Source organism: Tursiops truncatus, chromosome 14, assembly GCF_011762595.2.
Source record: "Tursiops truncatus isolate mTurTru1 chromosome 14, mTurTru1.mat.Y, whole genome shotgun sequence".
In the NCBI taxonomy this organism is placed as follows: Eukaryota; Metazoa; Chordata; class Mammalia; order Artiodactyla; family Delphinidae; genus Tursiops; species Tursiops truncatus.
The window spans coordinates 53,506,435-53,533,193 of record NC_047047.1 but is presented as its reverse complement, the minus strand read 5'-3'; the positions used below and the strand labels follow the sequence as shown (position 1 = coordinate 53,533,193).

Sequence of the window (26,759 nt, the reverse complement as noted above, 5' to 3'; positions counted from 1 at the left end):
AAGTGAAATAGTTGGCATTCCAACTAGTAACATATTTTGCAAGCCTGCAAACAAACAAAATACGTCAAATAACACTTGGGCAATGAATTCACTTGGCAAAAATAAATTTGAAAACAATTATTTCTAACATCCATCCAAGCGTGAGCTAATTCAGCCCTGAGTTTTTCCTGCAGCTGGACATTATGTCTACTTTGAATTTAATGCTAATTAATACCATTGAAGCTTCATCCAGGGGAAGTCTATGAGTCAGAGGAGGAAGAAAGTCTCTTATTTGCTGACCTAAAAGAAACAGAACCTGAGGGAAAACCTCAAACTCTTTGGTGGTGTTTTCCTAACAGTGACTCCCACACGTGGCCAAATCAGATGTGGAAAACTGTCATCTTAGCCAAGGAAAACAAAATTTTTAAATCTGAAATATCTTACTCCTGTCAGAGTTTAACACAAACGGTTGCTGCTGCCTGGACCAAATACAAAGGGCTTGACAATTATTTGTTAAATTTCAGCCATTAAGATCTTTAGAGTATGGAATTATTTCTTGTTAACAGGATAATTGTTTTTCTATAACTAGCCGGTAATGTTGGCTTTATTTGTCCAGTGATTTTTTTTTCTTTTAAAGAAATATGATTTACTGTCTTTTACTTATTACAAACGTAATGTATGCTCATATGGAAAACTTGGAAAAATACTGAAAGGTACATAGAAAGTAAAAGCATCCTCAATCACATGAAAAAGAACTATCAACATATTGAGGTATTTCTTTCAGTGTTTTCAGTGTTCATAAATATACTTTGTACAGGTATGGGATATTGTATGTATATAGATTTAGATCTTGCTTTTTCACTTATAACCACCGTTTTCCCCTGACATTACTTTTCAGAATCATGGGATTTCACAGCTGTATAGTTTTCATTTGTCCTTTAACAGAGACAAATAATCGAAGCTGCCTGGGAATTCGGGCAGCTCACGGTGGTGTGGTTGTGAAGAGATGGTGCGGACGGGGAGGAACTGAAGGACCCAGAGCTGCCAGCCAGCTGGCAGCCAGGCTGGCAGGACTGAAAAGGCCGGGAGCAGCTCTTACCTGGCCCTGACTTGCACTTCACCTTGCCATATTACCTCACCTCCCTTCTCTAGACCTCACGGGCTTGTAGAAATTCTGGTTTCTGCAGGAAGCCGAACCTCTCCAGTTTCTTTAATGCCTCACTTTGTGAGTCCTTGGTCTTCTTTGCCTGGAACCCCAGGGCAGCTGGAGCCTGCTTTAGGAGAGAAGAGGGGTCAGGGTTATGATGAACAGAGGGCAGGGGCGCCATAGGCCTGGGTCCAGAGTAGCTTGCTGAGTGATGGAAGAATTCATGGAAAGCATTTCACTCCTCATGTAGCTGCAAATCTCAGAGTGTTTTGTGGCTGGAATTAATTTGACATATAATTTCCTTATGTTGGACGAAGCCCAGCGACCTCAGCAGCTGTACCAGTGCTCTTAGATACTGTTTATCTTTAAGATGCCTGTTCATAGAATAATTATAGATGCACTGAACATTACCACAGACCTTAGATAATTTGTAACAGAGCATTTCCTGTGGTCCACTTCCCTGTTTTAAAAGGTCGTGTTTTAAAAAAAATGTTTTTAGCTGTCATTTGCTATGAAGGTAAAAGTAACACAGATATTTCCAGTGCACTGGAAACATAAATCTTAATCTTAGAAAAAAGTTGAATAATCCATTTCTCCTTTGCTTAAAACAAAGTTATTTTCATTTGGAAAAAATGATAAATTTTATGTTATATATATTTTACCACAGTTAAAAAAAGTTCAACCATAGTCCTCTCTTTTTTAAACATTAACCATACTAAAACTCTGAAAATATAGTATCCTCACTTATGTATATTCTGTTACAATTAAGCAAAACTGGTTCTGAGCTTATTAAAATGACATAGATGTAGTTGGCTAGAGAATTTAATGGCTCAATAATTTTATAGAAAATCTTGCTAATTAATGTCTAAAAAGACTACTTTCTGGATTTAGACCTATAGTATAGAATTTAGCTACTGTTCTGCTTTAATTACACAACACAGCTGATTTGCTCAAACTAAGCAAAATAACTTGACTGTATTATAACTAGCATGTATTATAATTCCTTGCTATATCTACTAGCAGAATGTTTGCCCTGTTGATCAAAAATATATTGGCCCATGATTATGGTTCTACATACTTATTATGACCATTTTCTGAAATACTCCTATATTTGTTCGTTTTTTATTGTAAAATATCATAACATAAAATTCACAGTTTTAGCCATTTTTAAATGTACAGTTTAGTAGCATTAAGTATATTCACATTGTTGTGCAGCCACCACCACCATCCATCTCCAGAACATTTCATCTGCCCAAACTGAAACTGTACCCAATAAATAATAACTCCCTATTTCTCCCTTCTCCAACCCCTGGCAACCACCATTCTAGTTTCTGTCTCTATGATTTGACTACTCTAGGTACCTTATGTAAATGAAATCATATAATACTTGTCCTTTTGAGTCTAGCTTATTTCACTTAGCATAATGTCTTTAAGATGCATCCATGTTGTAGCATGTATCAGAATTCCCTTCCTTTTTAAGGCTGAATAATAGTTCATTGTATGTATATACCATGTTTTGTTCATCTCTTAACCCACTGATGGGCATCTGGGTCATTTCTCCCCTTTGGCAATTGTTAGTAATGCTGCTATGGACATTGGTATACAAATATCTATTTGAGTCCCTGATTTCAAAACACCCAGAAGTGGAATTGCAGGATCCTCTAATTTTTTGAGGAACCACTGTACTGCTTTCCACAGTGTCTGCTGTACTATTTTATATTCCCACTGGCAATGCACCAGGGTTCCAATTTCTCTATATCCTTACCAACACTCGTTATTTTCTGGGGGGTTTTGTTTATTTTTACTTTTATTTATCATAGCTATCCTAATGGGTGTGAAGCGGTATCTCATTGTGGTTTTGATTTGGGTTTCTCTAATGATTAGTGATATTGGGCCTCTTTTCATATGTTTATTGGCCATATGTATACCTTTAAATAGAGAAATGTGTATTTGAGTTATTTGCCCTTTTTAAATTGGGTTGTTATTGCTGAGGTTAGATTTACATGAACATGAGCACACATGCATGTGGTCACAGTGGTGGTGTGTGTGGTGGCCAGGGGTGTGCTTTCAGAGAGGCAGCAAGGTACAGCAGAAAGGCACGTGGCTCTGGATGTAAATACCAGCTCTACAATTTACTAGTTATATGAATCTGTGCCTCAGATTTCTAATCCATAAAATGGCCGTCATAACATCTTCTAGGAAGTGTTGTTGTTAAGAGTAAATAAGGTAGGTAGTCCTCCTAGCAAGGACCATCAGTAAATCTGTTTTCTTCTCCTTCACCAGGTTGTTGCATTGTTGCTGCTGCTGTGATTATTATTTTTGCTTCCCTTCTTTGGAGCACACAGCAAAAGTGGATCTAAATATGGCATTGTTGGACCCAATTACTTGCCGATTATTTGAACTGGATTATTACTAGTTCAAACAAAAACTTCAGTTGTGACACTTAAATATCACTAGGGAAAAGCACTAGAATAAATAAGGCTATAATTCTGGCATTTTTTTCTTAGGACATTGCTGGGTTTTTTTTTCTTAAACTATAGTGTTATTTTTAGAAAATAAATTTCGGTATAGTATGGCTTCAAATAGTAATTATTTTGACTCTTTTTTTTTTTTTGAAACATGTTTTTATTTCTTTAGGACATTTTCTATTGTTCTTGTTTTGGACCTTTCGAAACCTAATGACCTTTGGCCCACCATGGAAAATCTGTTGCAAGCCACAAAACTTCATGTAGATAAAGTGATGATGAAACTGGGGAAGAAAAATGCTAAAGCAGTTTCTGAAATGAGACAGAAGATATGGAGCAATATGCAGAAGGACCATCCAGTGAGTTACTGTTGGGATTATCCCTAGAATTCTTAGCCCCATATACAGTTAAAGATAACATCACAAACAACTTCTTTAGATTTTTATGCATGAGTTGAAATTCATTTCATGTAGATGAACCTGTTCACTGGAAAATTATAGCAATTTAATAAAACCTCAGTAAGGGCAAAACAAGGAAAAAGATTTCATATGTCTTCTTGTTAGACATCTACTGTGATTGTTATGGAATATTACACCAATCAAAAGGAATAGAGTTTTAAAGTAGTAGTTTGATACTGATTTTATAATCTCTGTAAAATGAAGATAAAACACCAGGTTGTACAAATGTCACCTGGCAAAGGCTAGATAAGACTACAATTTTAAGCAAGGAATAGAATTTTAACAGCCTTTACCGTCACTATACTTTACATTCATTTAGTGTCTGTCACATAATCAATATCTTTTTATCATCTGATAATTAGTTAAACTATAAACTTGCAATATGATAACACAAGTAAGTCCTTTATATACAATCATGAATGTCATCTTCTAGAAAACCAAGAGCAGTATTTTATATTGCCCGAGTTTATGTGAGTGCGTTTTACAAAGGTAATATCAGAACAAAACTGATAGTTTATGGTTCCCATGTATAAATGTTATTGTAACAAACAGTTAATACGAAATAATAAAAAAAAAAAAACAGGGGCTTCCCTGGTGGCGCAGTGGTTGAGAGTCCGCCTGCCGATGCAGGGGACATGGGTTCGTGCCCCGGTCCGGGAGGATCCCACATGCCGCGGAGCGGCTGGGCCCGTGAGCCATGGCCGCTGAGCCTGCGCGTCCGGAGCCTGTGCTCTGCAACGGGAGAGGCCAGGACAGTGAGAGGCCCGCATACCACAAAAAAAAAAAAAAAAAAAAAAAAAAAAAAAAAAAAAACAGGAAGGTGACATATTTAAGAAAATAAAAGGATACAACATGAAGAATAAATATCATAGTTTAGGGAATTGTCATTTCTAGTTTTATGCTTGAGAAATGTATTGATAGTTTAAGAAATTCAATATTGAAACAACCTCTATGTCAAGCAAACAATGTCAACATTATGGGAAGATTTAAAATGATATAAGTGGAAATTGATGACTACATAGTAATAAACAATTATAATGAATCAATGAAATATGTTTGTTAACAGGATCGTGAATTAATTGACCCATTTCCAATTCCTCTGGTCATAATTGGAAGTAAATACGATATTTTTCAGGTAAGCTCTTCCACTTCTAGTTGAGCTTGTTGTACTTGCATGCCTAGGCTTTATAGGAGAGGAACAAAAGTAATAGTGAAATGAGAAAAATGACTCTGGGAGGGAGAGGTCAAGGGGTCACACATCTTAAAGATTTTGGAAAAGAGGATATAGTTGGGAAAGAGAAAAACAGTAAATACAGTGGAATGGGGATATGGCAGAAGATTTAGAAACTGAATCCAGTCCAGTCACCAAGGGACAGGGCCTATGTCCCAACTTTTAAATCTAAGAAAGTAGAAAATTGGTTTCTTCTTATCTTTGCTTGTCAGAGAATCCTTGGGGTATTCCGTACTAGAAAATGTGTACTTATATCTAAATTCTATTGAGCTAAGTGTTTAAACAAGGAAAGATCTGGTAGCTGCAGCTCTAGAAGGCTGCAGCTACTGTTCAGCTCTCTATATAAACAAATGCCAAGGTAATGGAATCCTACTCAAGGTATGTTCCAAAAAATAAATAAGAAAATCTATTTCTGTATTGAATAATTTGCACCTTTCTGCTACAGACACTAGTTGTCTCAACTTTTTTCTTTTTAATAACATATTTCTTCAGGATTTTGACTCTGAGAAGAGGAAGGTAATATGCAAGACACTTCGATTTGTTGCACATTATTACGGAGCATCATTAATGGTTTGTACGTTTCCTATCCTTTAGGTTTGAACGGACAGTAACAAATTTGGAAAGATTAACAGCTTGGTGCACAGTTATGAATGCTAATGCTTTTACTAATGCATGTCATTCTCTCCTTTCCCATTGCCTCAAAACCCTCTTGTTACAGAGTGTTTATAATGTATTTCTAGAACACACTCTGCTAGATGGCCTACCATTTCTTTGAAGCAAAAGTTCTAAATTTCTAATAGCCATAAACCCCCATCAATATTAAAGAGATAAATTGGTTGTTTATTTATTTATGTTTTAGTTTCCCCTTAAAAATTAGAATCTATGTTCTCTTAAAAGAGAAAAAGACTAACAATTTTTTTAAAACTTAAATGCTGTTTGTTGTAGAGGTTAAAAATATGAACTTGGGAGTCATGCTGCCTGGGCAACCATTTACTAGATATGTGGTCTCAGACAAGTCACTTAATCTCACTGAAGCCTCAGTCTCCTGGTAAAATGGACAAAACAATACCTTCTTCATAGGGTTGTTGTGAGGATTAGTAGCCCGAGTACTGTGAAATGCTTAGCACAGGGTCTGACACAAAGTTCAGTAAAGGCTGGTTCTTTGTTTTTGTTTTTGCGGTACGTGGGCCTCTCACTGCTGTGGCCTCTCCCGCCACGGAGCACAGGCTCCGGACGCACAGGCCCAGTGGGCACAGCCCACGGGCCCAGCCGCTCCGCAGCATGCAGGATCCTCCCAGACCGAGGCACAAACCCACATCCCCTGCATTGGCAGGCGGACTCTCAACCACTGCGCCACCAGGGAAGCCCAAGGCTGGTTCTTATAATTACTGTTACATCATCTTCCACAGCAGGACCAAATGTTGCTGGATATCCTCTAACACAACAAAACATAAACACATTTTTTATTAAAAGAAAAAAAGGAAAAACTTTCTTCCCATTTGAATGGTCTCTTTTTCCCTCTAAATCAGAGTGCTCAGAGGAACCTGTAGAAAACATGGCCTAGTCCCCAGCCTTCGTGGCTAGTATATTAAGATGAAAAGTAATAAATATGATCTGTATTTAAAATTTTTATACTTTTCAGAATGCTCCAAATATATTTTATTATGTATTTTCTTAAAAATCATTACCTTTTATGTTTGTACTGTATCTGCTTACATATTAGATTGACAGAGTACTTTGGAAATATTCTTTTTTTAAAATTCTTTTTCATATTCTTTTCCATTATGGTTTATTATGGGATATTGAATATAGTTCCCTGTGCTGTACAGTAGGACTTTGTTGTTTATCCATTCTGTATATTATAGTTTGCCACTGCTAATCCCGAACTCCCAATCCAACCTTCCCTCAACAACCCCCCCTTGCTAACCACAAAAATATTCTTTATTGTTTTGAAAAAGATATGACGAATTTAAAGTAAATTACTCATTCAGAGTACAGAAGCAAAGACCATGGATCTTGTAGTTTCTTACTTTCACCACTAGATAAGGCCCCATACTTACTTCTGGTTAGTTCGCTGAGGGAAATCCCTGTCTTTCTTTAGGAACAGATCACATTTGATGATCCATCAGGGCCAGTCTGGTCTTACGGATACAAATTTAGGTGAAGTCAGGTCAACCCAGGCCACAGCAGGCCTGCAGTTAACCATGGTTCAAAAGACCCTAGAAGGTCAGGGACTAGGGAAAGGATTTGAGACTCCTTCATCTCAGCTTTCAGTAAGCCAGAGGGTTCAGAGGTTGGGGTTATAAGAGCACTCTGGACCACCAGGGGAACCATAAAGCTTTTCTAGCTTCCCACACCAACAAGAAAGCAGCCAGAGTTATCAAAGCCCCACCTTTCAGTTTCACTTCCACTCTTACCCTACAGCCCAGACTTGGGTACTGCTTTACAAGGTTCAATGATACTCAGCAGTCTTTTTTTTTTTTAACACTATAGTTTATCCTTTATAATTCAGTCAAGAATACTGGTTTGATAGTATGAGCAATCTAATCAAGTTAACAAAAACAAACAAACAAAAACATTGGTAAGTAGAACCACATTCAGTGGAGAGCCAACAGGATGTTAGGGGACTTAGAATTAAGATGTATGAGGAACAGTATAAACATATATTCTGGCATTGGGATTGTGATAACACTCTTTAAACATTCGAAGGACTGATCCACGGAAGAGGGATTAAATATATTCTTTGCTTTCTTAGAGTCAATAACAAGGAATCAATAGAGCTTAGTTCAAATTAAGAAAGAAATTTCTAATGCTACCATTATCTGAAAATGGAATGAGTTGCTTTTGGAGATTATGAGTTCCCAGGCATTGAGTTCATAAGTAAAAGCTCTACAGCTATTTCTGGAGGATGTTTTCAAGGCAGTTGATGCAGTAGATGGGGGTGGGGTTGAGTTAGAAAACTTCGCACGTCCTGTGAAAGACATTTGTGACGAGGTTTTTTTCCTCATCATATAGGGAACATAATAGATAATATAATAATGATGATGATGAAAACTTGTGTTTTTAAAATTCAACTAAAGTTTTCATATTAGAAAATTGTCTCAGTGGAAGCCTAAAATTTTTCAATTTTTAAAAATAAATGTATCAGGGGCTTCCCTGGTGGCGCAGTGGTTGAGAGTCCGCCTGCCGATGCAGGGGACGCGGGTTTGTGCCCCGGTCCGGGAAGATCCCACATGCCGTGGAGCGGCTGGGCCCGTGAGCCATGGCTGCTGAGCCTGCGCGTCCGGAGCCTGTGCTCCGCAACGGGAGAGGCCGCCACAGTGAGAGGCCCACGTACCACATGCATGCATGCATAAATAAATAAATAAAATCTTACATATTCACATGAATGTTCTCCTTTGAATGTTTTCCCTGGAGACTGTTCTTAATCCAGAATGAATATTATCCTGAAAATTGAACTCTGTACATTATAATTACATCTCATTTTGGTTCAAGATTGTTTTTCCCACTTTCATACATCTTGGTCATTCTTATTTGGCTGGGTGACTTTGGTATTTCCAAAAATCAGACTAGTCTTAAAAGATTTGTAGGGTAACCATATGTCCTAGTTTCACCTGATTTCTCAGATTAATGATTAATAGTAGCCACCCCGTTTCGTTCTCTAAAATGTTCTGGTTATGATCATTCTAGTTATAGACCACCACTGAGAATATTCAGTAGCTTATTTTGCAGGTTCCGAAGGCAATTCAGAAGAGAAGTTAAAAAATGGTTTTAGTGAGTATCAGTATCTGTTGGACTAATCTGCAACTCCCACATTAACTGCTTTGAAGACAGTCATATGCCCTTAGATGAAAAAGTTATTTATGATGCATACCTCCTACTTTTTTAACCAACCAGATTGCATTTTGGCAATGATTACGATCCATTTGTGGGAGTAGCGGAAATGATCAGTGCATAAAAACAAGTCCATTCAATATCATGCACTCATGAAGTTTGAAGAGTAAGTTAAAACAAATTTACTGAGCTTTTTCTTTCCCTTTATTCAAAGGTTTTGTTTTGCTTACTGAAACACAAGTATTGTTGGACAAATAGATAGTATTTCTCTCTGCAATCTGTACTTGTTCAAAGCCATATTTATTTTACCTCTTTCTGTGATTTGAAAGCAGAGCATGTAATTTATTCTCCTGATTTATTTTCTTTCTAGTTTACCAGTAAATCAGAAGCTCTATTACTAAAAATACGTGGAGTTATTAACCAGTTGGCATTTGGCATTGACAAAAGGTACTGTTAAAATATTTTTTAAATATCTTTTTTTTTTGCTGTTGTTATTGTCTCATCTGATTATTGTTCTCACAAGTCTTTTGCTTCTTGACCAGGAAAGTGCCTCAGATGACTGTCCTTAGAGATAATTTCATATTGTCTCCTGCTTCTTATATTGTTTAAATATTTATCAAATTTTACAACTAAAATGTTACATAATACTTAGTTTGAGACTAGACAAAACAATGATACTATTATACTTGTTTCCCTGATTTCTTTTACTTCTTTTCCCTCATTTCAGTAGCCTTCCCGCTATTATCACTTTTTTATATTGATTAGAAGTGGAATCAATCATTTTAGTGTGTATTTTTCTTAACCTTGCTACTTTCCTTGGTTTTGATTTGAGGTAATTTGGGTCTGTCATTTTTTTCCTCCTATAATACATTTATTAGTGCTCTACTTTAATTTTTGGAATCATATTAATCTTCATTCATTCATTTTGAGCAATGCTGTCACCAGTGGCTAGATATAAAACTTGGCTCTTGTATTTACCGTAGAGAGTGGCAGGATATTTGATTGCTAAACTTAATTGGATTCTTTTTTCTTCTCATCCATGTAGCAAATCAACATGTGTGGATCAGAATAAACCACTGTTTGTCACAGCAGGATTGGATTCTTTAAGTCAAATAGGTTGGTGAACTTATTAAGATTGTTCAATGGTTTTTTAATTGCTTATTGATTTTGTCCTACTCCCTGTTCACTTCATCTCCAACATCTCCTAACTCTAACCATCATTTCCGGTTTCATTATTGTTGCTGTTATTCTTTGTATACACAGTATTGATGCAAAATGCATCACATTGACATATTTGTGATAGAAGGGATGTTGTCACATAAGAGACTGATTTCTAATCTATATTCCACTATATCTATATAGATCTATATATAGATCTATATATAGAAATCTATATATAGATTTCTAATCTATATTCCACTAAAAATTTTGCATGTATTTTCTTTCCCTCACTGATTTCCAGATACTTTTAAATTTTAGCTCCTTGCGTTTAGAAGAAAACCAGAAGCATAGAGTGGTCAGGAAATTCAAAGCTATATATTATGGGCAATGATGAAAAATCTGAGATTCAAGTGTTGGAATAAATCAAAAAGAACACAGTTGTACTAACTAGGTATGCCTTAATTTTTCATTATGAAAAATTGCCTCTCATCCAATGGGATGTGTTTCCTAAACTTACAGATGTCCTAGACTCATGAAGCAAAAGAAATTTCAAGCGTTTATGTAGGCAAGCTCCTTATCTTCTCACAGAAGCTATTTTCATTGTGGAGATTCTCAGGCCTAGCAACTCTATATGCTGGGGTTGGCATAGTTTGGTTTTAACACTCTAATAGACAATAATTTTCTTTTTTATTTCCCATCCCCCGTTACTCTTACAAGCTAAAGTTGACTTGACTTTGAATGTAGAGATCTTTGTCATGAGATTGTAGATTGAATTGGAATGAAAAGAATAGAGGTATTAATGAGTGATTATAAATACTGATTTTTATAATACTTATTATTACCAACTTAATTTCATTAGCAGTGAGAATCACTGTAATGATAGATAATGCTGATGGAAATCTTTTGCCCATGTAAGTAGTTGGAGGTCAGAAAAGGGTTGAAAAATACTGAATTTAAAAAATCATGGAGGGACTTCCCTGGTGGCACAGTGGTTAAGACTCCACGCTCCTGATGCAGGGGGCCAGGGTTTGATCCCTGGTCAGGGAACTAGATCCCACATGCATGCAGCAACTAAGAGTTCACATACCAGAACTAAGGAGCCCGCCTGCTGCAACTAAGACCCAGTGCTATCAAATAAATACAATAAATTTTTTAAAAATCATGGAGCTCGGACCCCATCAAAATTAAAAACTTTTGCTCTTAAAAGCCCATGTGATGCCGCGGAGCGGCTAGGCCCGTGAGCCATGGCCGCTGAGCCTGCGCGTCCAGAGCCTGTGCTCCGCAATGGGAGAGGCCACAACAGTGACAGGCCTGTGTACCGCAAAAAAAAAAAAAAAAAAGCCCATGTGAAAAGGATAAAAAGACATGCTACAATCTGGGAGAAAATATTTTCAAACTACATATTTTACAAAGGACTAGTATCTAGAATATATAAATAACAGTAAAAAAAATCCAATTAGAAAATATGCAAAAGAGGACTTCCCCAGTGGGGAAGACTCCACGCTCCCAATGCAGGGGGCCCAGGTTCAATCCCTGGTCAGGGAACTAGATCCCGCATGCATGCATCAACTAAGAGTTCACATGCCGCAAGTAACAAGTCCACATGGGGCTTCCCTGGTGGGGCAGTGGTTAAGAATCCTCCTGCCAGTGCCCGGAACATGGGTTTGAGCCCTGGTCCGGGAAGATTCCACATGCTGCGGAGCAACTAAGGCCATGCGCCACAACTACTGAGCCTGCACTCTAGAGCCCGTGAGCCACAAGTACTGAGCCCATGTACCTAGAGCCCATGCTCTGCAACAAGAGAAGCCACCACAATGAGAAGCCCATGCACCACAACCAAGAGTAGCCCCCGCTCTCTGCAACTAGAGAAAGCCCATGCGCAGCAATGAAGACCCAATGCAGCCAAAAAAAGAAAAAGTCCACATGGTGCAACTAAGAAGTCTGCCTGCCGCAACTAAAGATCCCATGTGCCACAATTAAGACTTGGTGCAGCCTAGATAGATAGATAGATAGAAAGAAAATATGCAAAAGACATGCCCAGATATTTCACTAAAAAGGATATACAAATGGCAAATAAGCACATGAAAAGATGTTTAATGTCATTAATCATTAAGGAAATGCAAATGAGATATCGCCACACACTTAATAGAATAGGTAAAATAAAATATAGTGATAACACCAGATGCTTGTGAGGGGATGTGAGGAAACTGGATCACTCATACATTGCTGGTGGGGATGTAAAATGGTACAGCCACTCTTGAAAACAGTTTGATGGTTTCTTATAAAACTAAACTTGCAGCTACCAAATGACCTAGAAATTGCAGTGTTGGGCATTTATGTGGGAGAAATGAAAACTTATGTTCACATAAAAATCTGTACACAAATGTTCATGACAGCTTTATTTGTAATAGCCCAAAAGTGGAAACAACCCAGATATCATTCAACAGGTAAGTGGATAAACTGTGGTGTATCCCTACCATGGAACACTACTCAGCAATAAAAAAGAACAAACTATTGATACATACAGCAACTTGGGTGAATCTTCAGGGAATTATACTAAATTTTAAAAGCCAATGAGAAAAGATTACGTACAATATAATTCTATTTATATAAAATTTTGGAATGAAAAAATTTTAGAAATGGAGGAAAGATTAATAGTTGTCAGAGGTTAGGGACAGAACTGTAGGTAGGGAGGTAGGGGGAGGAATCGAGGAGGTAGGTGTGGTTATAAAAGGGCAACATAAGGGATCCTTCTGAGAATGGAACTGTTCAGTATCTTGACTGTGGTAGTGAATATATGAACCTACAAAGGTGATAAAATTCTGTACAATACACACACACACACACACACACACACACACACACACACAAATGAGGACAAGGAAGAGATTTGGGAAATCTAAGTAAGATCGGTGGGTTATATCAGTGTCTTACTCACCAAAGTGGTAAGGAGGCCCTGAAAGATCAAGAGTGAAACAGTCTTAGTGAACAATGTAGATGCTAGAATAGAAAGAACGACAAATCTCAGACTGTGGGTTGAAAATTGCCAAGAAGTGGCAGCATATTTTCAAATTTTTCATATTAACTTAATTTTTTTTTAAACACTGTAATTGTTTTATTTTTCAGGTTCATTTTGAAAGGCAGTATTCATTAGGGTGTATATTTTGGCAGTTTTTTAAGAGGGACTTTTTAAAAATTTATGTATATTTATTTTTGGCTGTGTTGGGTCTTTGTTTCTGTGCGAGGGCTTTCTCTAGTTGTGGCAAGCAGGGGCCACTCTTCATCACAGTATGCGGGCCTCTCACTATCGCAGCCTCTCTTGTTGTGGAGCACAGGCTCCAGACGCGCAGGCTCAGTAGTTGTGGCTCACGGGCCTAGTTGCTCCGCGGCATGTGGGATCTTCCCAGACCAGGGCTCAAACTTGTGTCCCCTGCATCGGCAGGCGGATTCTCAACCACTGCGCCACCAGGGAAGCCCTAACTTAATTTTAAATTAACTTAAATTATACAAGCAATACCTAAAGACATTCTCCATATAAAATCTTGAAATAGTATATATTAGGATCAAGTTTAATATTCCAGACCATTTTCTATATATGTGAATGTGGTATAGAAAAAACTTTTTTTGTTTTTTAATGTAATTTTTATTTTACATTGGAGTATAGTTGATTTACAATGTTGTGTTAGTTTCAGGTATACAGCAAAGTGATTCAGTTATACATATACATATATCCATTCTTTTTTCAGATTCTTTTCCCATATAGGTTATTACAGAATATTGAGTAGATTTCCCTGTGCTATACAGTAGGTCCTTGTTGACTGTCTATTTTATATATAGTAGTGTGTATATGTTAATCCCAAATTCCAAATTTATCCCTCCCCCACCTTACCCCTTTGGTAATCCTAAGTTTGTTTTTGAAGTCTGTGAGTCTATTTCTGTGTTGTAAATAAGTTCATTTGCCTCATTTTTTTAGATTCCACATATGATATCATATATTTGTCTTTCTCTGACTGACTTACTTCACTTAGTATGATAATCTCTAGGTCCATCCACATTGCTGCAAATGGCATTATTTCACTCTTTTTTATGGCTGAGTAATATTCCATTGTATATATGTACCATATCTTTTTTTTATTGGAATATAATTGCTTTACCATGTTGTGTTAGTTTCTGCTGTAGAACAAAGTGAATCAGCTATATGTATACATATATCCCCTCCCTCTTGAGCCTCCCTCCCACCCGCCCCCATCCCATGTGATGACCCCATGCTCTAGGTCATCACAGAGTGCCGAGCTGAGCTCCCTGTGCTATACAGCAGCTTCCCACTAGCTATCTATCTATTTTACACATGGTAGTGTGTATATATCAGTGCTACTCTCTCAATTCATCCCACACTCCCCTTTCCCCACTGCGTCCACAAGTCCATTCTCTACGTCTGCATCTCTTTTCCTGCCCTGCAAATAGGTTCATCAGTACCATTAGAAACAACTATTTGTTTTAATATAATTGTATCATTCTATATCATTTTGAAGTTTTCCTTTTTCCATATTAATGCTACATGTAAGTCTATTTGGTACTTTGACTGCTGGGTAGTGTTATAGAGCATGGCTGTGCATAGTAATTTAGTTCACTATACCTCTATTGATGGACATTTCGGTTGTGGCCAATTTTTCACTAATACAAGTGATGCAGCCATGTGAAATCCTTAATACATGTATGTAGGTGTTTCTAGGGTAAACACCCAAAACTGGAATTGCTGGTTAATAGAGTGTGACCTTTTTTAGTATTTTCATAGTATTCACTAGTGCCTTATTACTCTCTGCTTTAGCTGTCCCAATTTGCATTCTACTCATTAGCACATAAGAATAACTGTTTCCTTACACATTCATGAACACATGAGAATATCAAACTTTATATTTTTGCCAAGCAGCAATTTAAATGTGGGGAAAGAGAATTATAGTTTACTCATTACTCTATCTCCTCTTCCTCTGGTACTAGAATCTGCCCCAGTGGCCTTGCTACACTGGGTTGGGGTAAACTTTAATAGTGACTACAGGAAAGGAGAAATGAGTGATCTAAGATTTATATTTTTATAAGTATCATCTGTTTTATTGATAGAGTTTGTAATGTTTTAGTCAATGCAGTCATTTGGAGTAAAACTTCCAATTTTAGGATCTCCTCCCGTTCCTGACAATGACATTGGAAAGTTTCATGCCCATTCACCAATGGAATTGTGGAAAAAAGTGTATGAAAAGCTCTTTCCACCAAAGGTATATATTTCTAATTCTTTTAAAGCAAGAATTTTCAGCACTATTCAACAGTTATTGGGAAATGTTTCAGCAGGCCTATTATAGTAACTTTGTTTTCTACTCACATGCTCAAAAATCAATTAAACATTTGCTAAAAATGTACTGTATATGAGGCACTGTGGGGTTTAAAAGATGCGTAAGACACAGTTCTCACTCTGCTTCCAAACAGAGCTCTCGCTGGTTGTTAGAGAAGGGAGAGGCAACATCTGAAAGACGAGGGAGAGAGGACCTGGGGGAATTTGAACTGACGCTCAGCAGCGAGGGCCAGCTGAGGAACGAGAACTTGGCTTGCAGGGTAGTTGATAACCCTGCATTGAAGGTTTTGGACTATGGGCATGAAATGATTTGAAGAATTGTGATTTCAGAGTGTCAACACATTAAAAGATGTCAAGGACCCTGCAAGAGACCCTCAGTATGCTGAAAGCGAAGTTGATGAAATGAGAATTCAGAAGGATCAGGTATTATCCTAAACATTTATTTTATTTCATCTTAAGTTTTATCACAGAAATATCCTTAGAATTCCGTAAATTTTTCTCAATTTAATTTTTTACTTTTAAAATTATTTAAATAGTACATCTTCACTATATATTAAAAAATTTTGATATGCATCAAGAAGGAACTAAAAATCACCTATCATTCTACCAGCCAGAGATGACTTGGTGTTCACATATCCTTTTTGGACTTTCCAGTTTACTTTATGTTGAAGATGGGTAGTGATTCTTACCTCACTGTTGGGGAGACACTTCCATAATATTCTTTTGTTTGTGGGATTATTTAAAAGGTTTTGTTTTTTTATTAGGACATTTAGATGTATCTATACTTTTCTTGTATCAGAAAAATTAAGGACTGAAAGCACACAAACGCAGTTGACAAAACCCAGAGTCTCTCAGGAAAGTGATTAAAAGTGGAGACTGCTTTCCATATATGCCAGATAGCACCATTTGTGATACACAGTCTAATGTAAGAATGCAAAAGTTGGTAAACTCATCATGGTCCAATATTTAGATTTTCCCAGATCTCCTTTTAGTTTGATAAAATGAGTCACTGTACAGGACATGCCCTTACTATAAGCACAGTAAATTGAATGCCCTGACCACCTCTCAGGTGGGATTTACAGAGCTGTGTAACTTGGGCAGTCACATTGTTGCAAGGATAACCTGAAAGCAACCACCCACTGCAAGCGGGGACCAGCGTCTTTTTCTCAGCACTAGCCTTTCACCTTCAGGGGCTCTAGAATAAGTAAGCAAAACGTTTAAGTACAGAAGACTTTTGAAAAATATGTCATGAATATTTAGAGGGTGTTTTAGCTGTAGCAAAGTAAGAGGCACGTTGTAGGGACACTAAAATGACCTCATGTAACCCTTATTATGTGTGCAGGTTGGCTATAGAGATTAGTTGGAAGTCATCTCTGAATTAATATTTATCTAGGAGTTAATGACTAACTGCCATTGTTGATAAGAGTTATCTGTTTATATTAGATAGTGAGCCCTTTTTTTTTACACACACACACACACACACACACACACACACACACACACACACACATTGTTAAAGCCCTAGAGTATTTCTGAGCATCATGAGTTTTCACATTCAAATACATCTTCCCTAACTGACCTAAAACCATATGAATTTTGAGTGGAACTGGAAAGCAGCCCCACAATATCTTTCTTTACTCAACCCTTGTACCTCACTAATTCTACATTCTCTTGACTGAGAGATTTTTTTTTTTTTAACTCACCTGAAAAGTTATAATATCCTAATTTTGCCTCTTTCATAGTATTTTATTCATGGTATCTTAGTAGATGAATTGATTTTCGTTTGCACGTGTAGTACCTTAACATAATTTTATGCTTCTGCTTTAAAAGTCATGCTAATGATTACCAGTTGATGCTCAATTATTGTATTGATGTCCATTTCCAAATTTTGACATTCTAATATCCAAAACTTTAAATTTATATCTTCTCTCAGTTTGCTGTCTGTAGAAGAGAGAAACTACTAGCACAGAATCTCAAAGCAATGCCCTCACCATTAGCATTGGTAAAAATAATTCAATTAAAGAAAGTCTGTGATAACTGATTACTGTTTATTCTTTATGAGCTAACAATCTTTGAAACCATAAGTTGCTGGTAAGATAACTGGTGAACTGAGCTAACTTCATTAGAAGAAATAAACGAAGCTATAAAGACTGCTTCAGAGTTAATACTATAAAAAATCCTTCTGAAGTCTTTATACAGTTTTGAAACTTTCAACATTTAAATTTTAATAACTTAGAGTATAGGTATGAAAGAGACAATCTGCAATTTTTTTCTGAAAATGAGAATCTAATTTTCTTTTCCTAGCGAAAATGAACTTGTTATGTTAGCCAAAGGGCAGTGATTGCCTTATCTTGCAGAGTAACCACTTTTTGCTTATCTGAAATAATAATATACTTTGTACACTTAGACATTGAACAACATGTAAGAGGCCAGGAGGCAATCCCCTTAGATGATCCCTTTTGCAGGTCAGTCATCTCATGCAGGATATTCACCCCCACTAAAAGTTATCTCTGTTTTATGAATTGTGAAAGGAACATATACTCATTGTGAAAAAAGTCAAGACATGGAAGTGTATAACAGAAAATGGAAGTGTCCTGCCCTCTCTCCACCTATTTGCCTTTTCATGTGGCACATAAGACCACTGTTGTTTTTGCTGGCTGCCTATGAAGTCAAGTGTGAATGAGCACTGATGTATTTAATCAGTCCTTACTGGGAGATGTCTAAGCCATTTCCAATTGTGTGCCACTATACACAGCTCAGTGAATATCCTTCTATTGCTATTCTTCTGCTCTTCTCTATTATACTTATTGATAAAATTCTAAAGGTACAATCACTGGGTCAAACGATATGTACATTTTAAACATTGATACCTTGCTGACTTCAACCACAATTTGACAGGAGTTGAACAGCAAACATTTAAAAATAAGATCACTTTTATATACTTAAAGTATGCCAAATGCTTAATTTTGTTAGTTGAAAAACAACTTGTATATACTATGTAGTGTATATTTTGTCTGAAACTTTAATAAATTCATCTCCAAGTGCTGCTTTGGTGACACGGAAACTCTGAAGATTGCATTTCTAGAAAATAAATCCTAAGTATAATTATTTATAAAACAGTTGGCAAGAAATTTGGAGAATGATGATGTTATAAAGGATACACTGTTAACCCAAAAAAATGCTAAGGCAGTTTTAAGGTGCCTAGTTTTAAAATTTTAAGTTTTTCTGCAAGTAACACATATTTTTGTTTTAGGAACTGGAACAGTACAAAAGAAGTTCTTCCAAGTCTTGGAAACAAATTGAGCTTGGTTCCTGAACCTAATGCAACTAGAGGGTATTTATTTCTTCTTTTCCAAATACAAGTAAGATTATTTTATTACTTAATATTATATTAATAAGTGAGGAAAGTCTACATGTGTAATTTGTTAAAGGAAAAGTGGAATTTCTTGTATTAGTGCAACTCCCTGCATACTTTTAACTCTCTTAAAAGGGAAAAATTTGTATAATTACATGCAATATTTTTTTAAAAATAAAAAATCTTGCAGGACCTACCTTTAACATGTTTAAGTAGTGTATACTTGGTTCAGCGTCTGTAAGTTTCTGTTTATGTTTTCAGGAATATGAAAGCAAGAGCATTTAGTAACAGTTGTGAGTATAAGGTTAAGCATTTATATTAGACACATTCCTTCTCTAAGGAGTTCTCAGCTGTGTCTGGTAAGAAAAGTAGAATTGGGGTCACTTTCACAGGTGTCATCATTTTACTCTAATTAATGGTAAGGCACAAGAAGCATCGGAAGTACTTTTTTAAAATGCACATTTCTGAGCAGCAATCAAGATGGTGGAATAGTAGGAAGTGAAGCTCACCTTCTCCCACAAATACATCAAAAACACATCTACATGTGGAACGATTCTCACAGAATATCTACTGAACACTGGCAGAAGACCTCAGACTGTTGAAAGGGCAAGAAAATCTCCAGGTAACTTCCAGGTAGGAAAAAATAAAATGAGAAAGGAATCGAGATGGGACCTGCACCCCTGGGAGGGAGCTATGAAAGAGGAAAGGTTCCTGCACCCGGGAAAGCCCCTTCACTGGTGGGGAGATCTGCTGGGACAGAAGGGGAGCTTCAGAGACTCAGAGGAGAATGCAGCAGCCGGTTTGTGGCAGCCAGAGCAGAGGGAAAACTGCACAGATGGTCTGTTCAGTGCTGCCGCCCTGCACTCACCAGCCTGAGATGCAGGTCCACCGGTGCGGGTGGGGACTGGGTGCCGGAACTCGGGCTTTGGAGATCAGACCCAGGGAGAGGACTGGGGTTGGCCGTGCAGAAACAGCCTGGGGCAGCTGGAATCTAGTGCAGCTAGATCAGACTGCAACTGATGGTGTATGGGGAGGAAGCCTGGGCTGCCTTAGAGGCCAGGCGCCATTGTTTGGGGGTGCACGAGGGAAGGGGTGGGACCGCCATTGTAGCCTTTTTCTCTGTGTGCACTCACAGAGGGCAGGACACCACATGCACGGGCTCCAGGAGCCGCCTGGAGGGAGGCAAGCCACCGCCTCCCTCACAGACTCTAGGAGCAGTCTCCAGCCACCTCTGCTCCTGTCACATGCTCTGGGGGCACACCAGAGCCACCACTGCTGCCAAGAACCCCAAGACCAGGCACCAGCCGCCGCATCTGCACACCCCTATCAATCAATAAAAGGGATAACAACCAGCACACACTGAGGAAAGAGTCAACAGGCATCCATAATAAAAACAGGCCTTGCACCCAATATATTAAACTCACACAAGCTACACAGGACATCCCCACATATAAATAGCTCTCCAAGATCACAGTAGATAATTGTTTCTCCTAAACTCACAGAGTAAGAGAAATATAAGTAAAATGAAGAAGCAGAGGAACCACTCCCAGTTAAAAGACCAAGAGAATTCCCCTGAAAGAACAAATAATGAAACAGACCTCTTTAGTCTAATAGACATCAATTTCAAAAAGGAGATAATGAAAATAAATACTGAAGAAATTAAGAAAGGCTATCAACAGAAATGCAGAGTACTGTAAAAAGGAACTAGAAACTATAAAAAGGAACCCAGAAAAATTAGAAAACTCATTTGCAGAGATGAAAGCTGAGCTAAAGGCAATGAATAGCAAAATGAATAATGCAGAAGAATGAATAAGTGATCTGGAAGATAGATAGAATAATGGAAATCACCCAATCAGGGCAGCAGACAAAGCCAAATGAAAAAAAAAAAAAGCAATATGAGAGACCTATAGGATAATATAAAGCATGCCAATCAATGCATAATAGGGATTCCAGAACGGGAAGACAGAGAAAAGGGGATCGAAAATGTATTTGAAGAAATTATGGCTGAAAATTTCCCAAACATAAAGAAGGAAACAGATATCCAGGTACAGGAAGCACAGAGGGTCCCAAACAAGATAAACCCAAACAGACCTACACCAAGACATATTATAATAAAAATGGCAAAAGTTAAAGAGAGGATTCTAAAGGCAGCAAGAGAAAAACTAAAGAGTTAATTACAAGGGAACCCCCATAAGGCTGTTACCATCTGGCCTCTACAGAAACGTTTGCAGGCCAGAAGGGAGTGGCAAGATACATTCAAAGTCCTGAAAGGAAAAACTCTGCAACCTAGGATACTCTACCCAGCAAGATTATTATTTAGAATAGAAGGAGAAATAAAGAATTTCTCAGACAAGCAAAAACTCAAAGAATACAGCGATACTAAACAATATATCCTAAAGGAAATATTGAAAGGTCTTCTCTAAGTAGAAAAAAAGAATCTATAGGAAAGAGAAAATTACAATTGAAAAGTAAATCACTTAAGTAAGCCAGTACACAGATTTAAAAAAACATCAAAAAATTTCTGTGAAAGTGATGATAACCACAATGAACAGCAAAAGGATAGAGATGTAAGAGGACATCAAAATCATAAAATGTGGAGAAGGAGAGTAAGAAAATGTAGGGTTTTTTTTCTTTCCCCTAGAATGTGTTTGAGCCTATATGACTACCAGTCTAAGGCAAATAGATATAGGAAGGGGTTAACATACTTGAAAAACAGGGTAACCACAAATCAAAAACATACAACAGACTCACAAAAACCAAAAAGAAGAGAACATAAGTATAATACAAAAGAAAGGCATCAAACCACAGAAGGAAAAAAAAAAGGGACAAAGAAGAAATATAAAATTAATGAGAAAATGAGTTTTTAAATGGCAATAAATACATATCTATCAATAATTACCGTAAATGTCAATGGAATAAATACTCCAGTCCAAAGACAGAGTGGCAGATTGGATAAAAAACACAAGCCTACGATATGCTGCCTACAAGACACCCACTTTAGGGCAAAGGACACACAAAGACTGAATGTGAGGGGACGGAAAAAGATATTTCATGCAAACGGAAATGACGAGAGCAGGGGTCGCAATGCTCAGACAAAATAGACTTTAAAACAAAGGCCATAAAGAAAGATAAAGAGGGATACTATACAATGATAAAAGGTTCAATACAAGAGGAGGATTTTACACTCATCAACATATATGCACCTAATATAGGAGCACCCAAATACATAAAACAAATACGGACGTAAAGGGAGAAATAGACAGGAATACAGTAATAATAGGAGATTTTAACACGCATTCACATCAATGGACAGATCTTCTAAGACAGAGATTAAGGCAACAGAGATCCTAAATGATACAATAGAACAGTTAGACTTAATTGATGTTTTCAGGACATTACATCCAAAAAACCTAGAATACACCTTCTTTTCAAGTGCACATGGAACATTCTCTAGGATTAACCACATACTAGGGCACAAGACAAGCCTCAACAAATTTAAGAGTATAGAAATTATTTCAAGCATCTTTTCTGACCACAACAGCATAAACCTAGAAAGTATCCACAGAAAAAGTGGGAAAAAATGATTACATGGAGATTAAACAACATGCTTCTAAAAAACAGATGGGTCATCGATGAAATCTAAGAGGAAATTTTAAAAATACCTTGAGACAGGGCTTCCCTGGTGGCGCAGTGGTTGAGAGTCCACCTGCTGATGCAGGGGACGCGGGTTCGTGCCCCAGTCTGGGAGGATCCCACATGCCGCGGAGTCCGGAGCCTGTGCTCCGCAGCAGGAAAGGCCATGGCAGTGAGAGGCCCGCGTACCGCAAAAAAAAAAAAAAAAAAAAAACCTTGAGACAAATGACAATGAAAACACAACCATACAAAATCTATGGGATGCAGCAAAAGCAATTCTTAGAGGGACGTTCAGAGCAATACAGGCCTTCCTCAAAAAAACAAGAAAAATCTCAAACAACCCCACCTACCACTTAAAAAAATCAGAAAAAGGAGAACAAACAAAACCTAAAGTCAGCAGAAGGAAAGAAATAATAAAGATCAGAGAGGAAATAAAAGAGATTTTAAAAAATAGAAAAAAATGAATAAAACCAAGAGCTGGTTCTTTGGAAGAATAAACAAGATTGACAAACTTCTGGCCAGGCTCACCAAGAAGAAAAGAGAAAGAACCCAAATAAACAAGATATGAAAAAGGATACATAACAACTGATACTGCAAAAATACAAAAAACCATAAGGTAATACTATGAACAATTATATGCCAACAAATTCAACAACCTAGAAGAAATGGACAAGTTTCTAGAAACATACAGCCCACCAAAATTAAATCAAGAAGAAATAGATAATGTGAACCACTGATCACAAGAAGTGAAATAGAATCTGTAATTTTAAAACTCCCTACAGGGACTTCCTTGGTGGTCCAGTGGTCAAGAATCTACCTTCCAATTCAGGGGATGTGGGTTCGATCCCTGGTCAGGGAACTATGATCCCATATGCCGTGGGGCAACTAAGCTTGTGCACTCTAGAGCCCGTGAGCCACACCTAGAGAGCCCACATGCCACAACTACTGAGCCTGTGTGCTCTGGAGCCCATGCACAGCTAGAAAACCCTGCATGCCACAGTGACTGAGCCCATGCACTCTAGTGCCCGTGCGCCACAACTAGAGAAGCCCATGTACCGCAACAAAGAACCCAAGTGCTGCAAAGAAAGATCCTGCATGCCACAACTAAGACCTGATGCAGCCAAATAAATAAATATAATTTAAAATAAAAATAAAAGCTCCCTACAAACAGAAGTCCAGGACCAAATGGCTTCACAGGCCAATTCTACCAAACATACAAATAAGAACTTGTACCGATCCTTCTCAAACTCTTCCAAAAAATTGAAGAGGAACACTCCAAAATACATTCTGTGAAGCCACCATCACCCTGATACCAAAACCAAAGACACCACCAAAAGAGAAAATTAAGGCCAATATAGATGAAAAAATCTCAACAAATATTAGCAAACCAAATCCTACAACACATTAAAAAAGATCATATACCACAACCAAGTGGGATTCATCCCAAGTTCACAAGGATGGCTCAACATATGCAAATCAATCAATGTGATACACCACATAAATGAAAGAAAAGACAAAAACTACATGCTTATCTCAGTAGACGCAGAAAAAACATTTGACAAAATTCAACATCCATTCATGATAAAAACTGTTACCAAAGTGGGTATAGAGGGAACATAATCTCAACATAATAAAAACCATTTATGATAAACACACAGCCAATATAATACTCAATGGTGAAAAGCTGAAAGCCTTCCCACTAAAATCTGGAACAAGACAAGGATGCCCACTCTCACCTCTTCTATTCAGTGTAGTACTGGAAGTCCTACCCACAGCAATCAGACAAGAAAAAGAAATAAAAGGTATCCAAATTGGAAGGGAAAAGGTAAAATTGTCATTTTATGCAGATGATATGATGCTATATATAGAAAACCCTAAAGACTCCACACAAAAACTACTAGAACTGATAAACAAATTCAGCATGTAGCAGGATACAAGATTGACATACATAAATTGGTTGCATTTCTTTACACCAACAATGAAATATCAGAAAGGGAATGTAAAAAAAAAAAATAGCTTTTAAAATTGCACCCCCCCCCCAAAATAAAATGCTTAGGAATAAACCTGACCAAAGAGGTAAAAGACTTATATGCTGAGAACTATAAAGCATTAATAAAGAAGCCTGAAGATGATTCAAAGAAAGGTAAAGATATCCCATGCTCTTGGATTGAAATAATTAATATTGTTAAAATGGCCATACTACCCAAAGCAATCTACAGATTTAATGTAATCCCTATCAAATTACCCATGACATTTTTCACAGAACTAGAATAATCCTAAAATTCATATGGAACCATAAAAGACCCAGAATTGCCAAAGCAATCCTGATGAAAAAGGACAAAGCAGGAAACATAACCCTCCCAGCCTTCAGACAATATTACAAAGCTACAGTAATTGAAACAGCATGGTACTGGCACAGAAACAGACATATGGATCAATGGAACAGAATAGAGAGCCCAGAAACAAACCCACACACCTATGGTCAATTAATCTTCAACAAAGGAGGCAAGAACACACAGTGGGTAAAAGACAGTCTCTTCAGCAAGTGGTGCTGGTAAAGTTGGACAGCCACATGTAAATCAATGAAGTTAGAACACACCCTCTCACCATACACAAAAATAAACTCAAAATGACTTAAAGACTTAAGACATGACGCCATAAAACCTAGAAGAGATCATAGGCAAAACATTCTCTGATATAAATTGTACCAATGTTTTCTTAGGTCAGTCTCCCAAGGCAGTAAAAACAAAAATAAACAAATGGGACCTAATCAAACTTACAAGCTTTTGCACAGCAAAGGAAACCATAAACAAAACAAAAAGACAACCTACAGAATGGGAGAAAAATTTGCAAACAACACAACCAACAAGGGCTAAATTTCCAAAATATACAAACAACTCATACAACTGACCAACAAAAAAACCCAAACAACCCAATTGAAAAATGGGCAGAAGACCTAAATAGACATTTCTCCAAAGAAGAAATACAGATGATCAATAGGCACATGAAAAGATGCTCAACATCGCTAATTTTTAAAGATATGCAAATCAAAAAAACTACAATGAAATACCACCTCACACTGGTCAGAATGGCCATCATTTAAAAGTCTACAAATAACAAATGCTGGAGTGGGGGTGGAAAAAAGAGAACCCTCCTACACTGTTGGTGAGAATGTAAGTTGGTGCAGCCACTGTGGAAAACAGTATGGAGGTCCCTCAGAAAACTGAAAATAGAATTACCATATGATCCAGCAATCCCACTCCTGGGCATATATCCAGACAAAACTATAATTCAAAAAGATACATGCACCCATATGTTCATAGCAGCACTGTTCACAATAGCCAAGACATGGAAACAACCTAAATGTCCATCAACAGATGAATTGATAAAGATGTGGTACATATATACAATGGAATACTACTCAGCCATAAAAAAGAATGAAATAATACCATTTGCAGAGATTATCATACTAAGTGAAGTCAGAAAGAGAAAGACAAATATATGATATCATATATATGTAGAATCTAAAATATGACACAAATGAACCTATCTATGAAATAGAAACAGAATCAGGGACATAGAGAATAGACTGGTGGTTGCCAAGGAGGAGGGGCTGGGACAGGGTTGGATTGGAAGTTTAGGGTTAGCAGATGAAAACTGGTATATACAAAATGGATAAACAACAAGGTCCTACTGTATAGCACAGGGAACTATATTCAATATCCTGTGATAAACCATAATGCAAAAGAATATGAAAAAGAATGTATATATATATGTATAACTGAGTCACTTTGCTATACAGCAGTAGTTAACACAACATTGTAATTCAACTATACTTCAATAAAAAATAAATTTAAAAAAAAATAAAATATGACACAAATGAACCTATCTATGAAATAGAAAGAGAATCACAAACAGAGGGCACTGGTGGTTGCCAAGGGGTTAGGGGTTGGGGAGGGATGGAGTGGGAAGTTGGGGTTAGCAGATGTAAGCTTTTATATACAGAATGGATAAACAACAAGGTTCTACTGTATAGCACAGAGAACTATATTCAGTATCTGTGATAAACCATAATGGAAAAGAATATAAAAAAGAATGTATATATATGTATAACTGAATCACTTTGCTGTACAGCAGAAGTTAACACAACAC

At 37.2% G+C, this 26,759-nt stretch overlaps 1 protein-coding gene across 4 annotated transcripts in view; it reads left to right on the top strand.

Moving 5' to 3' along the window:
• Positions 1 to 23,081, top strand: part of DYNC2LI1 (dynein cytoplasmic 2 light intermediate chain 1) — a 49,460-nt gene extending 26,379 nt beyond the window's left edge. The window contains exons 6-14 of one of the 4 annotated variants that reach the window (XM_019943227.3): positions 3,764 to 3,950; positions 5,116 to 5,184; positions 5,773 to 5,850; positions 9,485 to 9,561; positions 10,160 to 10,230; positions 15,448 to 15,545; positions 15,950 to 16,042; positions 18,027 to 18,084; positions 18,873 to 19,170. In XM_019943227.3, coding sequence (XP_019798786.1) covers positions 3,764 to 3,950; positions 5,116 to 5,184; positions 5,773 to 5,850; positions 9,485 to 9,561; positions 10,160 to 10,230; positions 15,448 to 15,545; positions 15,950 to 16,042; positions 18,027 to 18,044 — 691 coding nt within the window. In that variant the 3' untranslated portion in view covers positions 18,045 to 18,084; positions 18,873 to 19,170. Of the gene's footprint in view, positions 1 to 3,763; positions 3,951 to 5,115; positions 5,185 to 5,772; positions 5,851 to 9,484; positions 9,562 to 10,159; positions 10,231 to 15,447; positions 15,546 to 15,949; positions 16,043 to 18,026; positions 18,085 to 18,872 lie in introns of all 4 variants that reach the window. The other 3 variants (XR_002177920.3, XM_019943226.3, XM_019943228.3) reach the window with 3 other exon arrangements.
• Positions 23,082 to 26,759: the final 3,678 nt, after the last annotated feature.